We start from the raw sequence: 23,753 nt of genomic DNA, 5'->3' as shown, positions 1-23,753 counted from the left end.
TCTGTTTTTGTCTACCCCTCCCCCTCCCCCTCCCCCTCCCCCCCTCCCCCCTCCCCCTCCCCCCCCTCCCCCTTCCCCCCTCCCGCCCGATTCTATTTAGTTCTCATCGACCCTGCCCCCCGACCCCATAAACCCCACCCCGGGCCTCTCTTTGTCCTTGTACAGACCACCTCTCCACAGCCCCTAGGTGGATCCATCTCTCTCTCTCTCTCTCAACCCCATTCTCCAACCTTACCCCTGTAACTATTGACAACCGCACTGATCACAAACCTATTAATCTCCACCTTAATATATCCATTGACATCCTCCACCGCCGTCTGTGGCAATGAATTCCACAGATTCACCGCCCTCTGACTAAAGAAACTCCTCCTCATCATTCTGAAGGTATGACCTTTTATTCTGAGGCTGTGACCTCTAGTCCTAGACTCTCCCACTAGTGTAAACATCCCCTCCACATCCACTCTATCCAGGCCTTTCACTATTCGGTAAGTTTCTCCCTATAGCTCAGGCCCTCCAGTCTTGGCAACATCTTCAACTATTCCTTTCCCTGAATTAGGACAAGTAAGAGCTACCTGAAGGTGTAGTGTCCTGGCCAAGTTAGAGGCATGAACTCACCCTTTTTTAGTTTAGTTTAGAGATACAGCGTGGAAACAGGCCCTTCGGCCCTTCGGCCCACCGAGTCCGTGCCGACCAGCAATCCCCGTACATTAACACTATCCTACAGACACTGGGGACAATTTTATATTATACCAAGCCACTTAATCTAAAAACCTGTGCGTCTTGTGAGTGAGGGAGGAAACCGGAGCACCCGGAGAAAACCCACGCGGTCACAGGGAGAATGTACAAACTCCGTACAGACAGCACCTGTAGTCAGGATGGAACTGGGGTCTCTGGTGCTGTGAGGTTTGTGCCACCGTGCCCTAGCCCTAGGCTCACCTCCTTGATGAATTTGCCGATGGTTTGGTTGATGTCTCTCAGCTTGGCCATATAATGCTGGGCCTCGGGCATGCGGTCCCTCCTATGGAATTCCCGCACCATGGCTGCAGTTTCCTCAAGGCACTTTGTGAAGTCGCTCTGCCAGTGGAGGAGCCGGGATACAGCAACATCATGCTCTCTCTGCAGCCGGATCACACTGAGAGGGGGGGAGACATACCGTGTGTAGAGGGGAACTGCAACATGCTGCTTCAAACAGAATCCCCCTACTCTGGGCAAGAGACTGTGCATCTAGCCCATCTATTCCTCTCATGCCCTCTCCTCAATTTAAGATAGACCCAAAATGCTGGAATAACTCAGTGGGACAGGCAGCATCTCTGGAGAGAATGAATAAATGAGACCCTTTTTCAGACTGAGACTCAGGGTGAGAGGGGAAAGAGATATAAATGGTGCTGAGGAGAGACACCACCAGTGCCACAATATAGTGAGCAGACCCTCAGCAGTGGTTGTAGTTTAGTTTAGAGATACAGCGCGGAAATAGACCCTTCCGCCCAGCGAGTCTGGTCCGTGGTCTTGACGTGGGAAAGCTTTTTCCATTGAGAGTAGGGAAGATTCAAACAAGAGGACATGATTTGAGAATTATGGGACAGAAGTTTAGGGGTAACATGAGGGGGAACTTCTTTACTCAGAAAGTGGTAGTTGTGTGGAATGAGCTTCCAGTGAAGGTGGTGGAGGCAGGTTCGTTTTTATCATTTAAAAATGAATTGGATACGTAATTAACCTACAAACCTGTACCATTTTGGAGTGTGGGAGGAAACCAAAGATCTTGGGGAAAACCCACGCAGGTCACGGGGAGAACGTACAAACTCCGTAAAGACAGCACCTGTTGTCAGGGTTGAACCAGGGTTAATGCTGCAACTCTCCCGCTGCGCCACCGGGCCGCCCCGTCTCATTTGATGCTGGAGTAACAGTGGGACAGGCAGCATCTCTGGAGAGAAGTAATGGGTGACGTTTTGGGTTGAGACCCTTCTTCAGACTGATACAATTATTCAATTTAAATTATTCCACAATTATGTTTTATAGCACTTTGCGTCTGTTTTTGCTGTAAACCAGCATCACTGTGTTAGTTATTCCAGTATTTTGTTTGCCTATATCCTGTTTATGTTTAACCCATCAGTTATTTTGCTGACATGAGGCTTTGGGAATCATATAGTCAACATGGATTTGTGCCTGGAAGGTCACGTTTAACTAATCTTCTTGAATTTTTTGAAGAGGTTACTCGGGAAATTGATGAAGGTAAAGCAGTGGATGTTGTATATATGGACTTCAGTAAGGCCTTTGACAAGGTTCCTCATGGAAGGTTGGTTAAGAAGGTTCAATGGTTGGGTATTAATGGTGGAGTAGCAAGATGGATTCAACAGTGGCTGAATGGGATATGCCAGAGAGTAATGGTGGATGGTTGTTTGTCAGGTTGGAGGCCAGTGACTAGTGGGGTGCCACAGGAATCTGTGTTGGGTCCACTGTTGTTTGTCATGTACATCAATGATCTGGATGATGGTGTGGTAACTTGGATTAGTAAGTATGCAGATGATACTAAGATAGGTGGGGTTGTGGATAATGAAGTAGATTTTCAAAGTCTACAGAGAGATTTATGCCAGTTGGAAGAGTGGACTGAAAGATGGCAGATGGAGTTTAATGCTGATAAGTGTGAGGTGCTACATCTTGGCAGGACAAATCAAAATAGGACGTACATGGTAAATGGTAGGGAATTGAAGAATGCAGGTAAACAGAAGGATCTGGGAATAACTGTGCACAGTTCCCTGAAAGTGGAATCTCATGTAGATAGGGTGGTAAAGAAAGCTTTTGGTGTGCTGGCCTTTATAAATCAGAGCATTTAGTTAGAAGTTGGGATGTAATGTTAAAATTGTACAAGGCATTGGTGAGGCCAATTCTGGAGTATGGTGTACAATTTTGGCCGCCTAATTATAGGAAGGATGTCAACAAAATAGAGAGAGTACAGAGGAGATTTACTAGAATGTTGCCTGGGTTTCAGCAACTAAGTTACAGAGAAAGGTTGAACAAGTTAGGGCTTTATTCTTTGGAGCGCAGAAGGTTAAGGGGGGACTTGATAGAGGTCTTTAAAATGATGAGAGGGATAGACAGAGTTGACGTGGCCAAGCTTTTCCCACTGAGAGTAGGGAAGATTCAAACAAGGGGACATGACTTGAGAATTAAGGGACTGAAGTTTAGGGGTAACATGAGGGGGAACTTCTTTACTCAGAGAGTGGTGGCTGTGTGGAATGAGCTTCCAGTGAAGGTGGTGGAGGCAGGTTCCTTTTTATCATTTAAAAATAAATTGGATAGTTATATGGAAGGGAAAGGAATGGAGGGTTATGGTCTGAGGTAGACGGAACTAGGGGAGAATACGTGTTGGGCACGGACTAGAAGGGTCGAGATGGCCTGTTTCCGTGCTGTAATTGTTATATGGTTATGGTTATATTTAGGAAACAATGTGCAAAAGGTTTGTTTAAACTTAAATGCAGGGCAGTGTGAGTAGGCCCCGTGCCTGCCTGCCTTGCCCGGCTGGGAGGTGACTGGGCCGCTGGCGTTTTGTGGGTAGCGGGCGGGCGGAGGCCGCAAGCACTGCCTCGCTGCTGTGATGTTCCCCACTAACCTGTTCCTCACGATCGGCCTGATGCGGGCCGGCCACGAGAAGGTTTTGCTGTTGAGAGAGATGTCCTCATTGGAAAGGCGGGCGTAATCCACAAGGAACAGGAGGTTCTCGGCGGCTACGTCCAGCTTCTCCTGGAACAGGAGGCAAGAGATGAGGTCGGACTAGGTCCGCGGGCCGGCGATCAAACAAGACACAAATTGCTGGAGTCAACTCAGCGGGACAGGCAGCGTCTCTTCACCCTTGTCTACCCCAAATTTGTCTCTCTCTCTCTACCCCATGTCTGGTGTCTGCCTACATCACCCTCCCCCCTGCCCCAACTCTCATCTCATCTCCCTCTGCCCTTTACCCCTCACCATTCACCCCTTCCCTTCTCCCACCACCCTTCCCCCACACACCTGTATCTGTGACCTCTCCCCCCACCTGTATCTGTGACCTCTCCCCTCACCTGTATCCGTGACCTCTCCCCCACCTGTATCTGTGACCTCCCCCCACCTGTATCCGTGACCTCTCCCCCCACCTGTATCCGTGACCTCTCCCCCACCTGCATGTGACCTCTCCCCTCACCTGTATCTGTGACCTCTCCCCCCACCTGTATCTGTGACCTCCCCCACACACCTGTATCCGTGACCTCTCCCCCCACCTGTATCCGTGACCTCTCCCCCCACCTGTATCCGTGTGACCCTCTCCCCCACCTGTATCTGTGACCCTCCCCCCACCTGTATCTGTGACCCCCCACACACCTGTATCCGTGACCTCTCCCCCCACCTGTATCCGTGACCTCTCCCCCCACCTTATCCGTGACCTCTCCCCTCACCTGGTTCTTGGTTCCTCAGGTTCTCCACATCGCGTTGCATCAGCACCAATTGGGCGGTGCAGTCCGCTGAGCCGGTCACCCTGCGCACCACCGCACCGTACAGGCCGCACACACCGCCGTTAAACCGTGCCGACGCCAGGGCCACCCTGCCCACCACCAGCTCGGCCAGGCTGCGGCTACAGGACACCAGGCGCTGACCAGACAGGTGTAGAGAGAGAGGGGTCAGTGTTTGTGATACAGCCGTGGGCACTCACACTCACCCCCGTCACCCCTCACCCCTCACCTAAACTCACTCACCCCACCCCCTCGGGCTCATTCACCCTCTCCCCTCCTCCCTCGCTCCTCCTCCATGCCCGCTCTCATCTCCCCCTCCCCCCCACCCCTCTCATCTCACCTCCTTACCCCACCCACCCAAACCCAGTGCCTTACTTCTCCACAAACCACCTTCCCACCCCACTGTTTCAGAAAGTGGTTGAACACTGCATGATGAAAAGGCACAGGCCCTCATTGAGCTGTTAGGATTGTGCATGATCTAGGATCTAGGAGTACAGGTGCATGGTTCCTTGAAGGTCGAGTCACAGGTAGATTGGGTGGTCATAGGGTTGGCACATCGGCCTTCATCAGTCAGAGTATTGAGTATTGAGTATAGAATATTGGGCAGTCACGGTGGTGCAGCGGTAGAGTTACTGCTTTACAGCGAATGCAGTGCCGGAGACCCGGGTTCGATCCACCCATCTGACAACACCCCCCCCCCCCCCCCCCCCCCCCCCCCAACTAACCTGTATCCACCTATCACTTGCCGGGCACTTTGCCTTTCATCCCCGCCTCCTTTCTTTCTTTCTTTCTCCCTCCTACTACAATGGCCGAAGAAGGATTCCAACACTAAACATTGCTAATCCATGTCCTCCAGGGATGCTGCTTGACCAGCTGAGTTTAGATTAGTTCAGTTTAGAGATACAGCACGGAATTAGGCCCACCGAGTCCTCACCGACCAACGATCCCTGCTCACTAACACTATCCCACACACACTAGGGGCAACTTACAATTATACCAAGCCCATTAACCTACAAACCTGTACGTATCTGGAGTGAGGGAGGAAACCAGAGCACCCGGAGAAAACCCATGGAGTCACGGTGAGTCAAGTCAAGTCAAGTCAAGTCAAGTTTATTTGTCACATATTTGTCAGATGGTGAGAATGTAAAACTCCGTACAGACAGCACCTGTAGTCAGGATCGAACCCGGGATTCTGGGTCTGTAAGGCAGCAACTCCACTGCTGCACATTGGAGTTAGTCCAGCTCTGGCAGCACACAGATTTTATTAAATCATGAGATAAAGTCCTTCATGGTAGGCAGAGCCAGAAGATTAAGATGCATGGGATTCATGGTGACTTGGACACGGATTCAGAACTAGCTTCCCATAGGTAAGGGTGATGATGGAAGTGCTGGAGGTCACTAATGAGGTGACTGTTGCCAGAGCTGCCAACGTCATAAGTTCATAAATTCATACATTCTCGGAGCAGTATGAGGGCATTCGGCACATCAAGTCTACTCCGCGATTCAATCGTGGTTGATCTATCTTTCCCTCTCCTGCTTTCTCTTCATAACCTCTGACATCGGTACTCATCAAGAATCTGTCAAAATCTGCTGTAAAAATATCCAATGACTTGGCCTCCACAGCAATGAATTCCACAGATTCACCACCCTCTGACTAAAGAAATTCCTCCTCATCTCCTTTCTAAAGGTATGTTCTTTCATTCGGAGGCAATGCCTCAATGGTCAAGATGGAAGGAAATACATCAAAGTCCCTCACCCTGAGCACAGGATCGCCCCAGGGTTGCGCCCTCAGCCCCCTATTGTACTCCCTGTACACACATGACTGTGTGGCTAGGTTCAGCTCCAACTCAATAATTAAGTTTGCTGATGACACTGTGGTGGTGGGCCTGATCTCAGACAATGATGAGAAGGCCTACCGGGAGGAGGTGGCTGATCTAGCACTCTGGTGCCAGGAGAACAGCCTCCTCTTGAACATCAAAAAAACTAAGGAGCTGATCATGGACTTTAGGAGGGCACATCATCCGAGGACGTACACTCCATTGAGGATAAATGGGGATCCTGTGGATAGGGTGAGCTGTTTTAAATATCTGGGAGTCCACATCTCTAAGGATATGACATGGACATCATACGCCTCAGCACTCGTGAGTAAGGCAAGGCAGCGCCTTTACCACCTCAGGCAATTGAGGAAATTCAGAGTGTCTCCGAGGATCCTCTAGTGCTTCTACTCAGCGGCTGTGGAAAGCATCTTGTCCGGAAATATTAACATCTGGTTTGGGAATTGCTCTGCCCAGGACAAGATGGCTCTGCAGAGAGTAGTGCGTTCGGCCGAACGCACTATGGGAACTTCACTAGCCCCCCTGCAGGAACTATACAACAGGAGGTGCAACTCCAGAGCCAATAAAATCATGGGAGACCCCTTCCACCCCAGCAACAGACTGTTCCAGCTGCTATGGTCAGGCAAACGCCTCCGTTTCCATGCTGTGAGAACGGAGAGGTTGAGAAGGAGTTTCTTCCCAGAGGCCTTTCGGACTGTAAACTCCTATCTCACCAGGGACTAACTTTACTGAACCTTTTTCCTTCTGCCCACAATATTTAATATGTAAAAGAATATGTGATTCTGTTTGTAGTTTGTTTGGTTGTTTGTTTGTTTGTCTTTTTGAACAAAGTCCGCGAGCATTGCCACTTTTCATTTCACTGCACATCTCGTATGTGTATGTGACGAATAAACTTGACTTAACTTGCCCTCTGGTCCTAGACTCTCCCACTAGTGGAAACATTCTCTCCACATTCAGTCCAACTAGGCCTTACACTATTCGGTAAGTCTCAATGAGGGGACCCCTTATCCTAAACTCCAGCAAGTACAGGCCCAGTACCGTCAAACGCTCATCATATGTTAACCTAATCATCCCTGGGATCTTTCTCGTAAACCTCATCTGAACCCTCTCCAAAGCTAACACACCCTTCCTCAGATATGGGATATGCTCCCAATACTCCGCATGCAGTTTGACCAGTGCCATATAAAGCCTCAGCGTTATATCTCTATTTTTATTCTCTAATCCTCTCAAAATAAATGCAAGCATTGCATTTGTCTTCCTTACTACTGATTCGACTTGCAAATTAAGATTTTGGGAATCCTGCACCAGCAGTCCCTTTGCACCTCCAATTTCTGGATTCTCTCCCCATTGAGAAAATAGTCTATGCCTTTATTCCTACGACCAAAATGCATGACTCCACACTTTGCTACACTATTGCCACTTCTCAGCCGACTCTGCGAACCTGTTCCTGCCCTTCTGCAGAGTCCCTGCTTTCTCTACGTCCCTCCTATCTTCGTATCATCCGCAAACTTGGCCGCAAATCCTTCAGTTCCCTCATCCAAATAATTGATATAAACCTTACCTGATTTAACGCGGAGCAATCGAGCATTAGCAACTCCAGAGGGATGTGGACTGGAAGGGAAGCTAGCTCTGCATCCATCGTCCTGAGATTCTCAATCTCCCTGACGTAGGTACTCAGGTTAAACTCTTGGTTCATTGTAGCCTCAATCTTACCCTCAGTGTCTGGGGACAGGAGGTACTGGTACGGCTCATACACGGAGCAGTATCTGCCAAATGACAAAAAAATGCCTTCAATAACTGGGAACAAGGTCCCCCATCCTAACAACACAGCATGGACCATCGCTAACTTACTCTGAAATTGGGAAAATCCGCAGATTTGCTTGCCCAGAGTAGGAGAATCGAGGAACCGAGGACATAGGTATAAGGTGAAGGGGGAAAACTTTAATAGGAATCTGAGGGGTCAATTTTTCACAGAAAGGGTGGTGGATGTATGGAAGCTGTTGCCAGAGGAGGTAGTTGAGGCGGGGACCATCACAACGTTTAAGAAACAGTTAAATAGGTGCATGGATAGGACAAGTTTGGAGGGATATGGACCAAATGCGGGCAGGTGGGACTGGTGTGCACTAGTTATTTGATCACTGTGAATACCAAGTGTTTTGTGCCCCTGCTGTGGAGTGCTGGCTGCACCATTTGGCACCTGGTGCCAAGTGAAACACAAACTGCTGCTGCTGGGGATTAGCATTCCATGTGATCTTCTCTACAATGGAACGAAAAACACAGAGTGGGTGAGTGGTTTGCAGTGCATCTCCTTTTAGTCCGCAAGGGTGATCCCACGTTTCCAGTTACCTGGCACTTTCATTATCTGTTTCACATCCAAACAAGACCCGTCGGACTTTGATTATCCAATGAAGGGCAATGTTGAGGAACATCACAGCAACTTACATGTGTTGTGGCATTCAGGGTTCAACACTCAATTCAACCAACCTAGTCTTCTCCGTTTGTGACTGAACCAGCCCATTTTGTTTAGTTTCAGGTTAGTTTAGTTTAGAGATACAGCGCAGAAACAAGGCCTTCAGCTCACCGAACCCATTCAGACCAGCGATCCCCGCACACTACACTATCCTACACACTAGGGACAATTTACAATTTTTACCAAAGCCAATTAACCTAAATGGGTCTCGACCCGAAAAGTGACCCATTCCTTCTATCCAGAGATGCTGCTTGTCCCGCTGAGTTACTCCAACTTTTTGTGTCTATCTTTGGTTTAAACCAGCCTGCAGTTCCTTCCATAGAACCGTAGAAAATAGATGCAGGAGGGGGCCATTCGGCCCTTCGAGCCAGCACCACCATTCATTGTAATCATGGCTGATCGTCCCAAATCAATAACCCGTGCTTGCCTTTTCCCCATATTCCTTGATTCCACTAGCCCCTAGAGCTCTATATAACTCTCTCTTAAATCCATCCAGTGATTTGGCCTCAACTGCCCTCTGTGGCAGGGAATTCCACAAATTCACAACTCTCTGGGTGAAAACGTTTTTTCTCACCTCAGTCTTAAATGGCCTCCCCTTTATTCTAAGTGTGGTCCCTGGTTCTGGACTCGCCCAACATTGGGGACATTTTTCCTGCATCTAGCTTGTCCAATCCTTTTATAATTTTATATGTTTCTATAAGATCCCACCTCATCCTTCTAAACTCTAGTGAATACAAGCCTAGTCTTTTCAATCTTTCCTCATATGACAGTCCCACCATCCCAGAGATCAACCTCGTGAACCTACCTCAATCACAAGGATATCCTTCCTCAAATTAGGAGACCAAAACTGTACATAATACTCCAGATGTTTTCTTACCAGAGCCCTATACAACTGCAGAAGAACCTCTTTACTCCTATACTGAAATCCTCTTGTTATGAAGGCCAACATTCCATTAGCTTTCTTCACTGCCTGCTGTACCTGCACGCCAACTCTCAGTGACCGGTGTACAAGGACATCCACCTCCCCCTTACCTAACCTAACCCCATTGAGATAATAATATGCCCTCTTGTTTTTGCCACCAAAGTGGATAACCTTACATTTATCTATATTATACTGCATCTGCCACGCATCTACCCACTCACTCAACCTGTCCAGGTCACCCTGCAACCTCCTAACATCCTCTTCCCAGTTCCCACTGCCACCCAGCTTTGTGTCATCCGCAAACTTGCTAGTGTTGCTCCTAATTCCCTCTTCCAAATCATTAATATATATGGTAAACAGTTGCGGCCCCAACACCGAGCCTTGCGGCATTCCACTCGCCACTGCCTGCCATTCTGAAAAGGACCCGTTCACTCCTACTCTGCTTCCTGTCTGCCAACCAATTTTTTATCCATGTCAACACCCTACCCCCAATACCATGTGCTCTAATTTTAGTCACCAGTCTCCCGTGCGGGACCTTATCAAAGGCTTTCTGAAAGTCTAGACACACTACATCCACTGGCTCCCCTTCATCCATTTTACTTGTCACATCTTCAAAACATTCCAGAAGATTAGTCAAGCATGATTTTCTTTTCATAAATCCATGTTGACCTGGCCTAATCCTTTTACTGCTATCCAAATGCCCCATTATTACCTCTTTAATAATTGACTCCAGCATCTTTCCCACCACTGAAGTCAGGATAACTGGTCTGTAATTCCCCGTTTTCTTTCTCGCTCCCTTCTTGAAAAGTGGGATAACATTAGATATCGTCCAATCCACAGGAACTGATCCTGAATCTATTGAACATTGGAAAATAATCACCAATGCGTCCACTATTTCTAGAGCCACCTCCCTGAGGACCCTGGGATGCAGACCATCAGGCCCCGGGGATTTATCATTCTTCAGTCCCATTAGCCTACCCAATACTATTTCTCGCCTAATGAAAATTTATTTCAGTTCCTCTACTCCCTTAGATCCTCTGTCCTCTGGGAGATTGTTTGTGTCTTCCTTAGTGAAGACAGATCCGAAGTGCCTGTTCAACTCTTCTGCCATTTCCTTGTTGCCCATAATAATTTCACCGGTAATTTCATCCGACACATAAAACTACAAGCCTGTACGTCTTTGGAGTGTGGAAGGAAACCGGAGCACCTGGAGAAAACCCACATGGTCACGGAGAGAACGTACAAACTCCGTACAGACAGCACCCTTAGTCAGGATCGAACCCAGGTCTCTGGCGCTGTAAGGCAGCAACTCCACCATGTACCACGTTGTGAAGGTCACCTCCCCATAACATGAACCCAGTATCAACTCCCCACAGATGCTGCCTGATCTGATGGGTATTTCAAACACTCTCTTTAGTTACACATTTTCAGCCATTACTGATCCCTATCCGTGTCTGAGCATGACATTTTGTTTCCTTCCTCCCTCTATCAGCTAGAGCTGAAAATAAGGTTAAAAAAAAACACGATGTTTCATAGCAAAAGGATTTGAGTATAGGAGCAGGGAGGTTCTACTGCAGTTGTTCAGGGTCTTGGTGAGACCACACCTGTAGTATTGCGTACAGTTTTGGTCTCCTAATCTGAGGAAAGACATTCTTGCCATGGAGGGAGTACAGAGAAGGTTCACCAGACTGATTCCTGGGATGTCAGGACTTTCATATGAAGAAAGACTGGATAGACTCGGCTTGCACTCGCTAGAATTTTGAAGATTGAGGGGGGATCTTATAGAAACTTACAAAATTCTTAAGGGGTTGGACAGGCTAGATGCAGGAAGATTGTTCCCGATGTTGAGGAAGTCCAGAACAAGGGGTCACAATTTAAGGATAAGGGGGAAATCTTTTAGGACCGAGATGAGGAAAACATTTTTCACACAGAGAGTGGTGAATCTCTGGAATTCTCTGCCACAGAAGGTAGTTGAGACCAGTTCATTGGCTATATTTAAGAGGGAGTTAGATGTGGCCCTTGTGGCTAAAGGGATCAGAGGGTATGGAGAGAAGGCAGGTGCAGGATACTGAGTTGGATGATCAGCCATGATCATATTGAATGGTGGTGCAAGCGCGAAGGGTTTCACCGTAGATAGACACTAAGAGCTGGAGTAAGTCAGTGGGGTCAGGCAGCATATCTGGAGGAAAAGGAATAGGTGACGTTTCAGGTCGGAACCCTTCCTCAGACTCGACCCCAAATGTCAACCATCTTCTCCAGACATGCTGCCTGACCCGTTGAGTTACCCCAACATCTATCTTTGGTCTAAAGCAGCATCTTCAGTTCCTTTCTAAACTTTTTATTTCACTTGTTGAGTTCTTTGTGCTAAAAGACTGATTATTTCATCCTCCATTGCTGGTCCTGATGCTTACTTGCAGAGTGTGAAGTTAAAGAACTTTTGAAACTATGGCTGGTCCAATCCATACAATAACATAACATAACATGGACAGGCGGCACCATATTGAAACCAACTTGACACTCATCCCATCCAGCAATTTGAACCACACTGCCAGTTTTGTGTCCTGTCGATTTAATGTCGACAAGGATGGGTTTGGGAACAGCTCCATCCAAGACCACAAGGAATTGCAGTGAAATTGCAGCCCAGACCATCACACAAACCAAACTCCCTTCTATTTCCTCCATTTACACCGCATGCTGCCTCGGCAAGGCCAGCAGCATAATCAAGGACAAGTCCCACCCTGGCCACTCCAATCCTGGCCACTCCCTCTTCACCCCTGTCTCATCAGGCAAAAGGTGAAAACACACACCTCCAGATTCAGGGACAGTTTCTTCCCAGCTGTTATCAGGCAACTGAACCATCCTACCACAACTAGAGAGCAGTCCTGAACTACTATCTACCTCATGGGTGACCCTCGGACTATCTTAGATCGGACTTTACTTACTTTACCTTGCATTAAACATAATTCATGTTATTCCCTTCACCATGTGTTTATACACTGTGAACAGCTCAATTGTAATCATGTATTGTCTTTCCGCTGCCTGGTTAGCACGCAACAGAAAGCTTTTCACTGTACCTCAGTACAGGTGACTATAAACTAAACTCATGTACACTTCAGCAGCCTTGTCTTCACACAGGGTATTCACACACTACATCCCATAGCAGTCATTGTAACCTTACCTAAGCGGCCCATAACTATTGCTTTTAGCAACAGCTTGAAGCCTTGCTTTAATATTCAGGACGTTTTCCTCTTCCGTTTGTACTGACCCAATATACTTGACTTCCAGGTTGTCTACGGCCTGCAGAAGAAACATAAAGAATGGTGACCTTAGCCTCAATCCTCCCAAACAATGAACTAGAAAGGCGCTACATTGGACACAGATACAAAACAAGCATTTATTAGTTTATTTAGTTTAGAGATACAAGCCCCTCACCCCACTGAGTCTGCACCGACCAGCGATCTCCTCACACTAACACTATCCTACACACAGTAGGGGCAAGTTACATTTATACCAAGCCAATTAACCTACAAACCTGGACGTCTTTGGAGTGTGGGAGGAAACCAGAGCACCCGGAAAAAATCCACGCAGGTCACGGGGAGAACGTACAAACTCCTTACAGACAGCACCTGTAGTCAGGATCGAACCCGTGTCTCTGGCGCTGTGAGGCAGTAACTCTACCGCTGTGGGGCAGTAACTCTACCGCTGCACCACTGTTGCTGAGGATAACTTTGTTATCCACTCATCCATAGTCAAAGGTGAAATTGATTCACACAGGAATCATGTAGATGATTGGAGCATGAGCAGAGAGATAGTTATGGGAGGGTAAAACACATCACAGGTGCTGAGAGCATTGGTCAGTCTGTTGCAAAGTTTCTGGGCAGCTCAGTTGGTGAAGCCAGCAGTGAACTGTTATTGAAGACCCCGAACCAGAGTGTAGTGGTGAATGGTCAAAGCCAGCACCTTTTCAAAGGGAAAGATCACTATGAAGGGGAGTTGTGAAGGCTCCCCAGATGGATCTCCACCCTGGGCAGGTGGAGGACATCAGTGATTGAGGTCACGGTCCAGTAAAGGGTGGGCAGTCGAGGACGCGGTAGAGGGCGGGTGGCGGTGGTCAAGGCCACTGTCATCAAGGATGAGCCACGTGGGTGTTGGAGGATGGACCTGCCGTCGAGAACAAAGGAGGTCCCAGCGTGAGGGGACTGCCAAGGGGCGGCACGGTGGCACAGCTGTAGAGTTGCTGCCTTACAGAGCTTGCAGCGCCGGAGACCCTGCTTTGATCCCAACTAAGGGTGCTGTCTGTACGGAGGTTGTACCTTCTCCCCGTGACCGCATGGGATTTTTCCGAGATCTTCGGTTTTCTCCCACACTCCAAAGGCGTACAGGTTTGTAGGGTAGTATTAATGTGCGGGGATCGCTAGTCGGTGCGGACTCTGTGGGCCAAATGGCCTGTTTCCACGCTGTATCTCTAAACTAAACTAAACTAAACTAAGGGGGACCACAAATGGATTGTGTTAAACGTTGTTTGTGAAAAATTGAATATTTTGTACCTGTGTCTGCGCCCTTTATGTGGCGACTGTTTGCATACCTTGTGTATACAGAATGGAGAATCTCACTGTGACCTGTCACATTCATTCATTCATCAATCAAATCGAGTGAAGTTTGTAGCCATACACACGTATGGTGCAGTACAATGAAGACCTTGTGTGCAGCCCCATCACACGCAGAATTTCAAACAACATGCAATACAAATTCCACAGGGCAGTAAAAAGATAAAATGTGCAAAAACAAAGACATTGGTTCAAAACGACACAAAGACGTACAGGTTTGTTGGTAAATTTGACTTGGGAGAAATTGGACATTGTCCCTACGTCACTGGTCGGTGCAGACTCAGTGGGTCCACGGGTCTGTTTACACATTGTATCTCTATACTAAATCAAACACTTGGTTCTAGAAACTGTGTTCCCTTGCCTGGGTAGATAGTTGGAGGAAAGTGGCTGTTCCTCAACTCAGTGGTGAGGGGTTTCCGGCTTCAGTTTACTATCACGTGTACCGAGGTACAGTGAAAGGTGTTGTCACGTGCTAACCAGCCAGCGAAAAACTATACATGATTATAATCGAGCCATTCACAGTGTACATATACAGGCACAGTATATGAAGGGAATTGAGCAACAGATAGCTACCTGAAAGAGCTGGTGTTCAATCCTGGGGATCTGCTGGACACCAGTGACAATCAGATTCACCATCTGACCTAGTCCTTCCATCACTTCATCAATGGTCGGGGTAAATGTGACGCCATTACCATCCACGCGAGGTGTCTAAACAGTAAATGAAACAAAACAGCTTCATATATATTGGTATCTATGATCATAGAAGTTGGGAGGTCATGTTGCAGTTATATAAGATGTTGGTGAGGCCACATTTAATGTTCAGTTCTGGGCTCCATGTTATAGGAAAGATGCTGTCAAGTTGGAAATGGTACAAAGAAGATTTATGAGGATGTTGCCAGGACTGGAAGGCGTAAGCTATAGGGAGAGGTTGAGCAGGCTAGGATCCTTTGAGCGCAGGAGGATGAGCATTGATCTTATAGCGAAGTATAAAATCATGAGTGGAATAGAACACTGAGCGTGGGGAATTAGGATGTAGAGAATATATGTTTAAGGTGAAGGGGGAAAGATTTTATAGGAATCTGAATCCCTATTTTTAAATTCTAGTCCTCTTGAAAGAGATGCACACATTGCATTTGCTTTCCTTACTACCAATTCAATTTGCAAATTAAACTTTTAAGTACTCCCAAGTCCCTTTGCAGCTCCAATTTTTTAATCCTCTCCCCTTTTAAGAAATAGTCTATGCCTGTATTCCTAAAAGGAATGTGCATGACTCCACACTTTGCTACACTATATTCCATCTGCTACTTCTCTGCCCTCTCTCCCAACCAGTCCAAGTACTTCTTCTGAGTCCCTGCTTTCTTGACTTGACTTGAAACATCATCCACGCATTTATCTCCTCCCACCTAGATTACTGCAACTCCCTTTACACTGGCATCAGCCATCTTTCCTGTCCTGCCTGCAACTGGTCCAACACGCTGCAGCGAGACCTACTACATTAAAAGTCTTCTCACCCACCACACCACCTCCAAGTCCCTCAGATCGGCCGACTTGGGGTTACTGAACATCCCGCGGTCTAGGCATAAACTCAGGGGCGACCGCGCCTTTGCGGTTGCAGCTCCTGGACTGTGGAACAGCATCCCTCTTCCCATCGGAGCTGCCCCCTCCATCGACTCATTTAAGTCAAGACTTAAAACTAATGTTTACTCTCAAGGCTTTATTGACGTCCTCTAAGGGAGGGCTATACGTATGTATTTATGTATGTACTTAATCTATGAACCGATGTTGTAGAACGTTAGTACCTCCACCAATGTAATGGCCAACGGGAGTTGTTTTTTAAATGTGCTATAGAAATAAAAGTGACTTGACTTGACTTGACTTCTCATTCCCACCTACTCCTCCACCTATCTTCATATCACCCGCAAATCTGGCTAAAAAGCCTTCAATCCCCTCTTCCAAATCATTAATATGCAACGTGAAGAGTAGCGGCCCCAGCACCGAGCCCTGCGGAACCCTGCTAGTCACTGGCCAGAAAAGCTTCCTTTATTCCCACTTTGCCTTCTGCCATACAACCAACCTTCTATCCATACTAGTATCTTGCTTCTAATACCATGGGCTCTCATCTTCTTTACTGGCCTCAAAGGTTATCAAAGGCTTTCTGAAAATTCAGCTAAACAACATCCTTGTCTGTCCTGCTACTAACTTCCTCAAATAATCCCAACAGATTCATCCGGCAACATCTCTTCACATTCACAAATCCATGATGACCAGCCTATTTTATCATGAACTTCTAAATGCTCGGAAACCTCATCCCGAATGGGGGTTAAATTATTGGTGGGTTAATCTGCTTATTGGTAGGAAAATCTGGTGGGCAAAGGTCGCCAAAATGTGGAGCGACAAGGTGATATCAAAGTGTTAATGAAATGTGCTAAGTAACGGCAGAAGATGTTTAAATCTGATAAATGAGTACCAATGATGTTAGAATCCTCACCGTGAAGGATACAGTAGGGAAGCATTGAGGAGCAGAGAGACCTTAGAAACATAGAAAATAGGTGGAGGAGTAGGCCATTCGGCCTCCAGCCAACCGTTCAATATTATCATGGCTGATCATCCAGAATCAGTACCCCGTTCCTGCTTTCTCCCCATATCACTTGATTCCATTAGCCCTAAGACTCTTTCTTGAATACACGATTGTGTGCAAGTCCACAAATCCTTGAGGATGGCAGTGAAGATAAATAATGTGGTGAAGGCAACATCTGAGTAACTGGCCCTCATTAGTTTGGGCATTAAACACAAGAGCAGGGAGGTGATGCACCAACATTATAAAATGCGGTTCAGACCTCAGCTGGAATATTGCAAGCAGTTCTGGCCACAACATGAGAAGAAAACATTATGAAGAAAGAGTCTGAAGAAGAGTCTCAGCCCAAAATGTTACTTATTAATCTGAAGAAGCGTCTCAACCCAAAACGTCACATATTCCTTTTTGCCAGAGATGCTGCCTGTCCTGCTGAGTTATTCCAGCTTTTTGTGTCTATCCACAGTGTAAACTAGCATCTGCAGTTCCTTATTACACGCAAGGTTTCCAGGAATATGGACCAGATGTGGGCTAGCTCACAATGGGGTATCTTGGTCAGCATGGACAAGCTGGGCTGAAGGGCCTGTTTCCTTGCTATGATATTTTGTACATTACTAGTGGAAAGCATCTTGCACCATTTAATTCACGTTAAGCTAATAGCTGGAGGTTTCAAATGATTACAATGCTTATTGTGTCTATCTTCGGTTTAAACTAACATCAGCAGATCCTTCCTACACAAGAAAGATGATGGATGTACAGGTGCAAAGGATATTAACTGGGATGTTGACTCCGGTGGAGTGCTTCAGTTATGAGGAGAGTGTGGTAAGGCTGGCATCAGTCTGAAGATGGGTCTCGACCTGAAGCCTCACCCATTCCTTCTCTCCAGAGATGCTGCCTGTCCAGCATTTTGTGTCTATTGAAGAGGGGGCATGATTGAGGTATGAAAAGATATGAGGGGGAATAGATGGGGTAGACTATATCAGAGATTAATATGGAAGTTGGTAGCACGGTGGCGCAGCGGTAGAGTTACAGCGCCAGAGACTCGGGTTCGATCCGTCTACGGATGGTGTCTGTACGGAGTCTGCATGTTCTCCCCGTGAACTGCGTGGGGTGCTCTGGTTTCCCCCACATTCCAAAGATGCACAGGTCTAGTGAGTAGAGTGAATCTCACTGCAAGGTACAATGAAGAAACTTGGATATATCAGCCTTGCCTTCATGAGCTGCCACGTCTCTCATGTGTAACACTCCAGCCTCTGCTGGTTATTTTCCTGTAGACGGTGAAGTCACAGGGGCATGTACAATAAAGTAGACACACTAGTATCTCTTGACAGCAGGCAACATTTGCTTCGATATAATCATTAAGCTCCATCTGTATTTATTCCTTTAATTAGTCTTCATAACACCATGGAGGCAAATTAACAACCAAATACCAATGTAGCAGTGACAAGCAAACTAATGATTATCCACTGAAACAGTAAGATTAAACGAGAACTTACCAGTTCGAAGTTTGATCTGTCTTTTATGAGGAATTACGATGAGGGATTACGTGAAGAACCCGTCCAGCACGCATGCGCGACATACTTCAAAGCAGCGGTGTGGAATCACAGAAGACATAATAATTTAAATAAACATAGTAAAGAAAAGGAGAACTTAATTACCAGTTGATCTCTATAATTGAGGGTGGGGGCGGAGGGCATGTAATCCCTTATCGTAACTCCTCATAAAATGCAGATCAAACTTCGAACTGGTAAATTCTCGTTTAATCTTACTATTTTACTTCAGAGTCACGTGAGTGACTACGTGAAGATTTTAAAGCTCTGTGATTTCAAACCGTGTAACAGTTCATACTTCACTCACTGCCAAAGTCATTCGAGGGAGGAAGTATGTTATCGAAATCAACCATGAATCTGTTTGTAAAACAATAATGGTGTTTATTAAACAATAACAAAAAACAAAATTGCTCCCCCGGGCTTAAATTATATATTTGCAGATTCTAATATTTTTTCTGCAAACGATGCAGGTTCTGCCAACGGTTTGTTATAAAAAGTTTGAAACTTTTTTTCCCCAGAAAAAACCAGGATGTGGTCCATACGCACGTCCATCCTCTTAGCCGCCGACGTGGATGCTGCCCTGGTGGAGTGAGATTTATACACGTTAGTATTTACACCAGCGGCTTTCAGCACCTGCTTGAGCCATCTTGAAATAGTTTGGCTCGTCACCCGACCATAAGGTTTCTTGTGACTGACCCATAAGGCTTTTTCTCTCCCTCGGGGATTTCTTGCTGTGTCAATATAGTTCAATAAGTGGGCCATGACACCTAACCGTAGTTCAGGTGGGTAAGCCCGGAATTCCATGACTCTGCCTGATGTTCCTGGCCTGCTCTGTTTGACCAGCCCCTGGATGGTAAATGAGACACGGTCTGGTGTTACAACCATGTTGTCCAATCGTAGTAGATGGAGGGACTGGACTCTTTGTGCTGAGACAAGTGCCATCAGCATGACCGTCTTTAGAGTTAATTGTTCCAGGGTGAGGGACCTGGCTGGTGACCATCCCCTAAGGTATGTCAGGACCACAATGACATCCCAGATTTGGGTGTACCTAGGTCTGGGGGGATTGGAGTTAAATATGCCTCTCATGAGCTTGATCACCAGCGTGTGGGACCCCATGGCCTGTTGTCCTGGTGCCTGAATTAAATAGGCTGACAGAGCACTTCTGGCTGTATTAATGGCGCTGTAGCTGAGTCCGTCATTGTGGTGAAGGCCTGCCAGGAACTCCAGTACATTGGTTACAGTAGTAGTTGAATATGTGGTTCCTGTGTTCGAACAGTATCTTTCCCACTTCTTGATGCTTGACAAGTATTGTTTCCTTGTGGATACACGGTGGGATGCTGTCATTATATTGATGGTGTTTTCTGACAATCCCAGGCCCAGCAGAGGCCTTTTCAAAATCTGCAACCCAGGAGTTTAATTTTATCGTGGCATGGGTGGCTTATGCCTGATACCGGGTGAGTTAACAAGTCTGGGCTACTGGGAAAGTCATTGGGGTCTCGATGACCATGTCGAGGACCACTGGGAACCATGGCTGTGTAGGCCAGTCGGGTACTATCAAAATACCTGAAGCAGAGTCCATCTGTATTTTGCGTAGTACCCGACTGATGAGGCAGAAGGGAGGAAAAGCATAAAAGAAGAATTTTCCCCAGTCCAGCGCAAACGCATCTATCGCTGCTGCCTCAGGGTCTGGTTCCCAAGCGACATACATTGGAACCTGGTGATTTAGTCTGGATGCAAATAGATTGATATCTGGCGTGCCATATTGCTTTGTAATATTAGCAAATGCTTTGGGATTTAACATCCATTCGGTGTTATCGAGCTTTCTCCAGTCCCATGAGGCTGACATCGACTGGTGGACGCGGTGGGGTACTGCCACTTGGGTTTTGTGGGTCTGCTCGTTCTGGGGCCTGCCCTCATGAGGCCGAATGTTTTGGACTCTTCTTCCAGGTCCTTCACTTTTTTAGAGAGGTCCTTACCGAAGAGCAGGATTTGTGGCTCTGAGGCCGGTGTTTTGCACAACCCTGCGAATTTCGGGTTGAGGGCAGGTCTTATTATCTCCTTACGGAGGTTGTTGATCTCGAATTGGGTGTTGCACAGCACAGCTAATGTATCTTGCTGGTTTGTGGTCATTTCCACCCCATCCACACAGAACGAGCTGACGTCAGGAGCCTGAGAATCCGTTTTAATTTTAATTCTTGGTTGCGGATGTTCTGCCCAACGTGCCCCCAGATTTGGCTGTTGACGGCCGGCACTTTGAGCGAGGCGCAATTTTCTGGGGCCGAATACAGCTCTAGTGCCTCATTGACTACCTGCTCTTGTAGGGGCTTGAAGGACAGGTAATCAATGCTGGCCGCCAGTTTTGGCTCTAATGGCCGTCCTGCTCGTGGAGCTGCCACGTAGCGGTCTACCACACCCAGCAGCTCTTCCTGGTCCTGTACCCCAAGCGTACTCCCGACACCTTCGGCCAGTGACCCCTCTTCTTGACCAGCCCAGCCCTGGTCGCCAACGCTGCCCTCGACTGAGGGGGAAGCGATGGCCAGCGCCTTGTGAGGCACTGTGGCGGGAGTGCCTGTACTCCCTTGACAAGACTGCTGCAGCTCCCGAAGCAAGTCTCGCTGGAGCATTTGCTCCCATGCTCAGGCGGCTGTCTCTGCTGCCCCTCCTCGTCGGAGGTGTTGGACATTACCGGCCGATTTGTCTTCCGTGTTGATTTACTTCCAGCCCGCTGCTCAGGCTGCGCTAGCGGGACTGGGCTCGGCTCGGTGTCAGGAATAGCGGATCACAGGGTCTGCGGTCCTGCCGCCTCTCGCCCCCCACTGATGGAACGCTCCTCTGTGGGAGTCGATCGGGGGGCGGTCTTCTTTGCTTGCCTTGTTTTGCTCATGTTTCCAGTTGTCTCGACCTGGTGAGACAAAGCAAAGCTACTTTTTTCGAAATACGACCTCAGAATAAACTTACCTGACGGTCCGTCTTTTTTAAGCTGTAGCGGGAGCGCCTGTACTCCCGTTCATCGCTGTTGCACTGCGTGAACGCTCATGTCGCACATGCGTGCTGGACGGGTTCTTCACGTAGTCATTCACGTGACTCCGAAGAAAAATTACTGTCACTTTCCTTTCCCTTTCCACTCTCGAGGGTAAAACCCTGCAGAACAAGTCATCCTCTTTTGATCTTCGCTAAATTCCAGGCTATCGTCTATCTGTTTATTGCATAGAATACCTTAGATAGCAGCAAACACAGATACAAAATGCCAGAGCAACTCAGCGGGACAGGCAGCATCTCCGGCGATAGAATGGGTGATGTTTCTTCAGACTGAAGAAGGGTCTAGACCCGAAATGTCACCCATTCCTTCTCTCCATAGATGCTGCTTGTCCTGCTGAGTTACTCCAGCACTTTGTGTCTATCTTTGGTGTAAATCAGCATCTGCAGTTCCTTCCCACAATAGATAGTATCATTCTCTCTTAAGCCATGTCTACACAGCTTGCTTCATTCAGTAATTATGCAAATGAACCAGACAAGTTGACTAAAGCCTCCCATTATTCCATTGTGTATCTTCCAATTGTGAAAACTGATGTAATAAAGTTATTCAACTCCTCAGCCATTTCTTTATTCCCCATTATCACTTCTCCTGCACCATTCTCCAGTTGTCCAATGTCCATTCTTGCCTCTTTCTTACTCTTTATATCTGAAGAAACTCTTTTATATTATTAGCTAACTTACCTTCGTATTTCATCTTTTCTCCCCGTATTGTCTTTCTAGTTACCTTCTGTTGTTCTTTAAAAGCTTCCAAACTGCGTTATAGGCAGTAGTGCAATCTAGGCCACATACAATACAATACAATACAATACAATTTATTTGTCATTTGAACCTTGTTGATGTCCAAATGAAATGTTTCTGCAGTCATACATACAAAATGAAAAAGACCCAAGACACAACACAATTTACACAGACATCCATCACAGCGCTCCTCCTCGCTGTGATGGAAGGCAAAAACGTATCCCTCCCCTGCACTCCCCTCTCCCCCCCCGATGTCAGAGTCAAAGCCCCCGGCGGGCGATGGTAATTGTCCCGCGGCCATTAAAGCCACGCCGGGTGGTGCAAGTCCACGCTCCGGGTCTTGTTGTTGGAGCCCCCGGCGGGCGCTAGCAAAGTCCCGCAGCCATTCCAAGCCGCAAGGGGCGGTGATGTAAGGCCCCGCTCCAGGTAATCTTCAACCCCGCAACTCGGGCGAGAGATGTCGCCGTTGCGGAAGCCCCGAAAAGTGGTCTCCCAGCAGGGACCCGCGGGCTCCCAGTGTTCCTGTCTGCCAGACCTGCGGTTGGAGCCTCCGAATCTCCGGGGGTGTCGGGTCACAGCAGCGCGCCACCACCGCTCCAACCAATCCAGACTCGGCCAGCTCCGCCACTGGAGCCCGAGGTCGTTCCTGCTGGAGGCCGCTCCACGTTGCAGCCCCAACGACAACGGAGACCCGACATAGAAAAGGTAGGGTCTCCCGTGCAGGGGAAAGATTTTTAAGTTTCCCCATCCCCCCCCCTGCCCCCCCCCCCCCCCCCCCCCCCCCCACACACATACCCTGTCAAAACAAAACATGCTGTACTCCTGAGATTTGTGTAGGAAGAATACACTGGTTTACTCCGAAGATAGAAACATAGAAAAATAGGTGCAGGAGTAGGTCATTCGGCCCTTCGAGCTAACACCGCCATTCAATACGATCATGGCTGATAATCTAAAATCAGTATCCATTCCTGCTTTTTCCCCATATCCCTTGATTCCTTTAACCCTAAGAGCTAAATCTAACTCTATCTTGAAAACATCCAGTGAATTGGCCTCCACTACCTTCTGTGACAGAGAATTCCACAGATTCACAACTCTCTGCGTGAAAACGTTTTTCCTCATCTCAGTCCAAAATGGCCTACGACTTATTCTTAAATTATGATCCCTGGATCTGGACCCCCAACATCGGGAACTTTTTTCCTGCATCTAGCCTGTCCAATCCTTTAAGAATTGTATATGTTTCTATAAGATTCCCTCTCATCCTTCTAAATACCAGTGAATACAAGCCAGGTTGACCCAGTCTTTCATCATATGTCAGTCCCGCCATCATGGGAATTAACCTGGTGAACCTAGGCTGCACTCCCTCAATAGCAAGAATGTTCTTCCTCAAATTAAGAGACCAAAATTGCACACAATACTCTAAGTGCGGCCTCACCAGGGCCTTGTACAACTGCTGTAGGACCTCCTTGCTCCTAAAGTCAAATCCTCTCGCAATGAAGGACAGCATGCCATTAGCTTTCTTCACTGCCTGCTGTACCTGCATGCTTACTT

At 47.5% G+C, this 23,753-nt stretch overlaps 1 protein-coding gene across 1 annotated transcript in view; it reads right to left on the bottom strand.

Moving 5' to 3' along the window:
• LOC129708029 (dynein axonemal heavy chain 3-like) overlaps positions 1-23,753 on the bottom strand; it is a 426,708-nt gene that overhangs the window by 323,454 nt on the left and 79,501 nt on the right. Inside the window, exons 13-19 of the mRNA XM_055653570.1 lie at positions 14,883-15,017; positions 12,881-12,999; positions 7,872-8,076; positions 4,422-4,614; positions 4,313-4,329; positions 3,608-3,738; positions 937-1,132 (exon numbers count right to left, since the gene is read on the bottom strand). Coding sequence (XP_055509545.1) covers positions 937-1,132; positions 3,608-3,738; positions 4,313-4,329; positions 4,422-4,614; positions 7,872-8,076; positions 12,881-12,999; positions 14,883-15,017 — 996 coding nt within the window. The remainder of the gene's footprint in view (positions 1-936; positions 1,133-3,607; positions 3,739-4,312; positions 4,330-4,421; positions 4,615-7,871; positions 8,077-12,880; positions 13,000-14,882; positions 15,018-23,753) is intronic.

This window comes from Leucoraja erinacea, chromosome 22 (genome assembly GCF_028641065.1).
Source record: "Leucoraja erinacea ecotype New England chromosome 22, Leri_hhj_1, whole genome shotgun sequence".
NCBI lineage: Eukaryota > Metazoa > Chordata > Chondrichthyes > Rajiformes > Rajidae > Leucoraja > Leucoraja erinaceus.
This window is presented reverse-complemented; position numbering and strand designations above follow the sequence as displayed.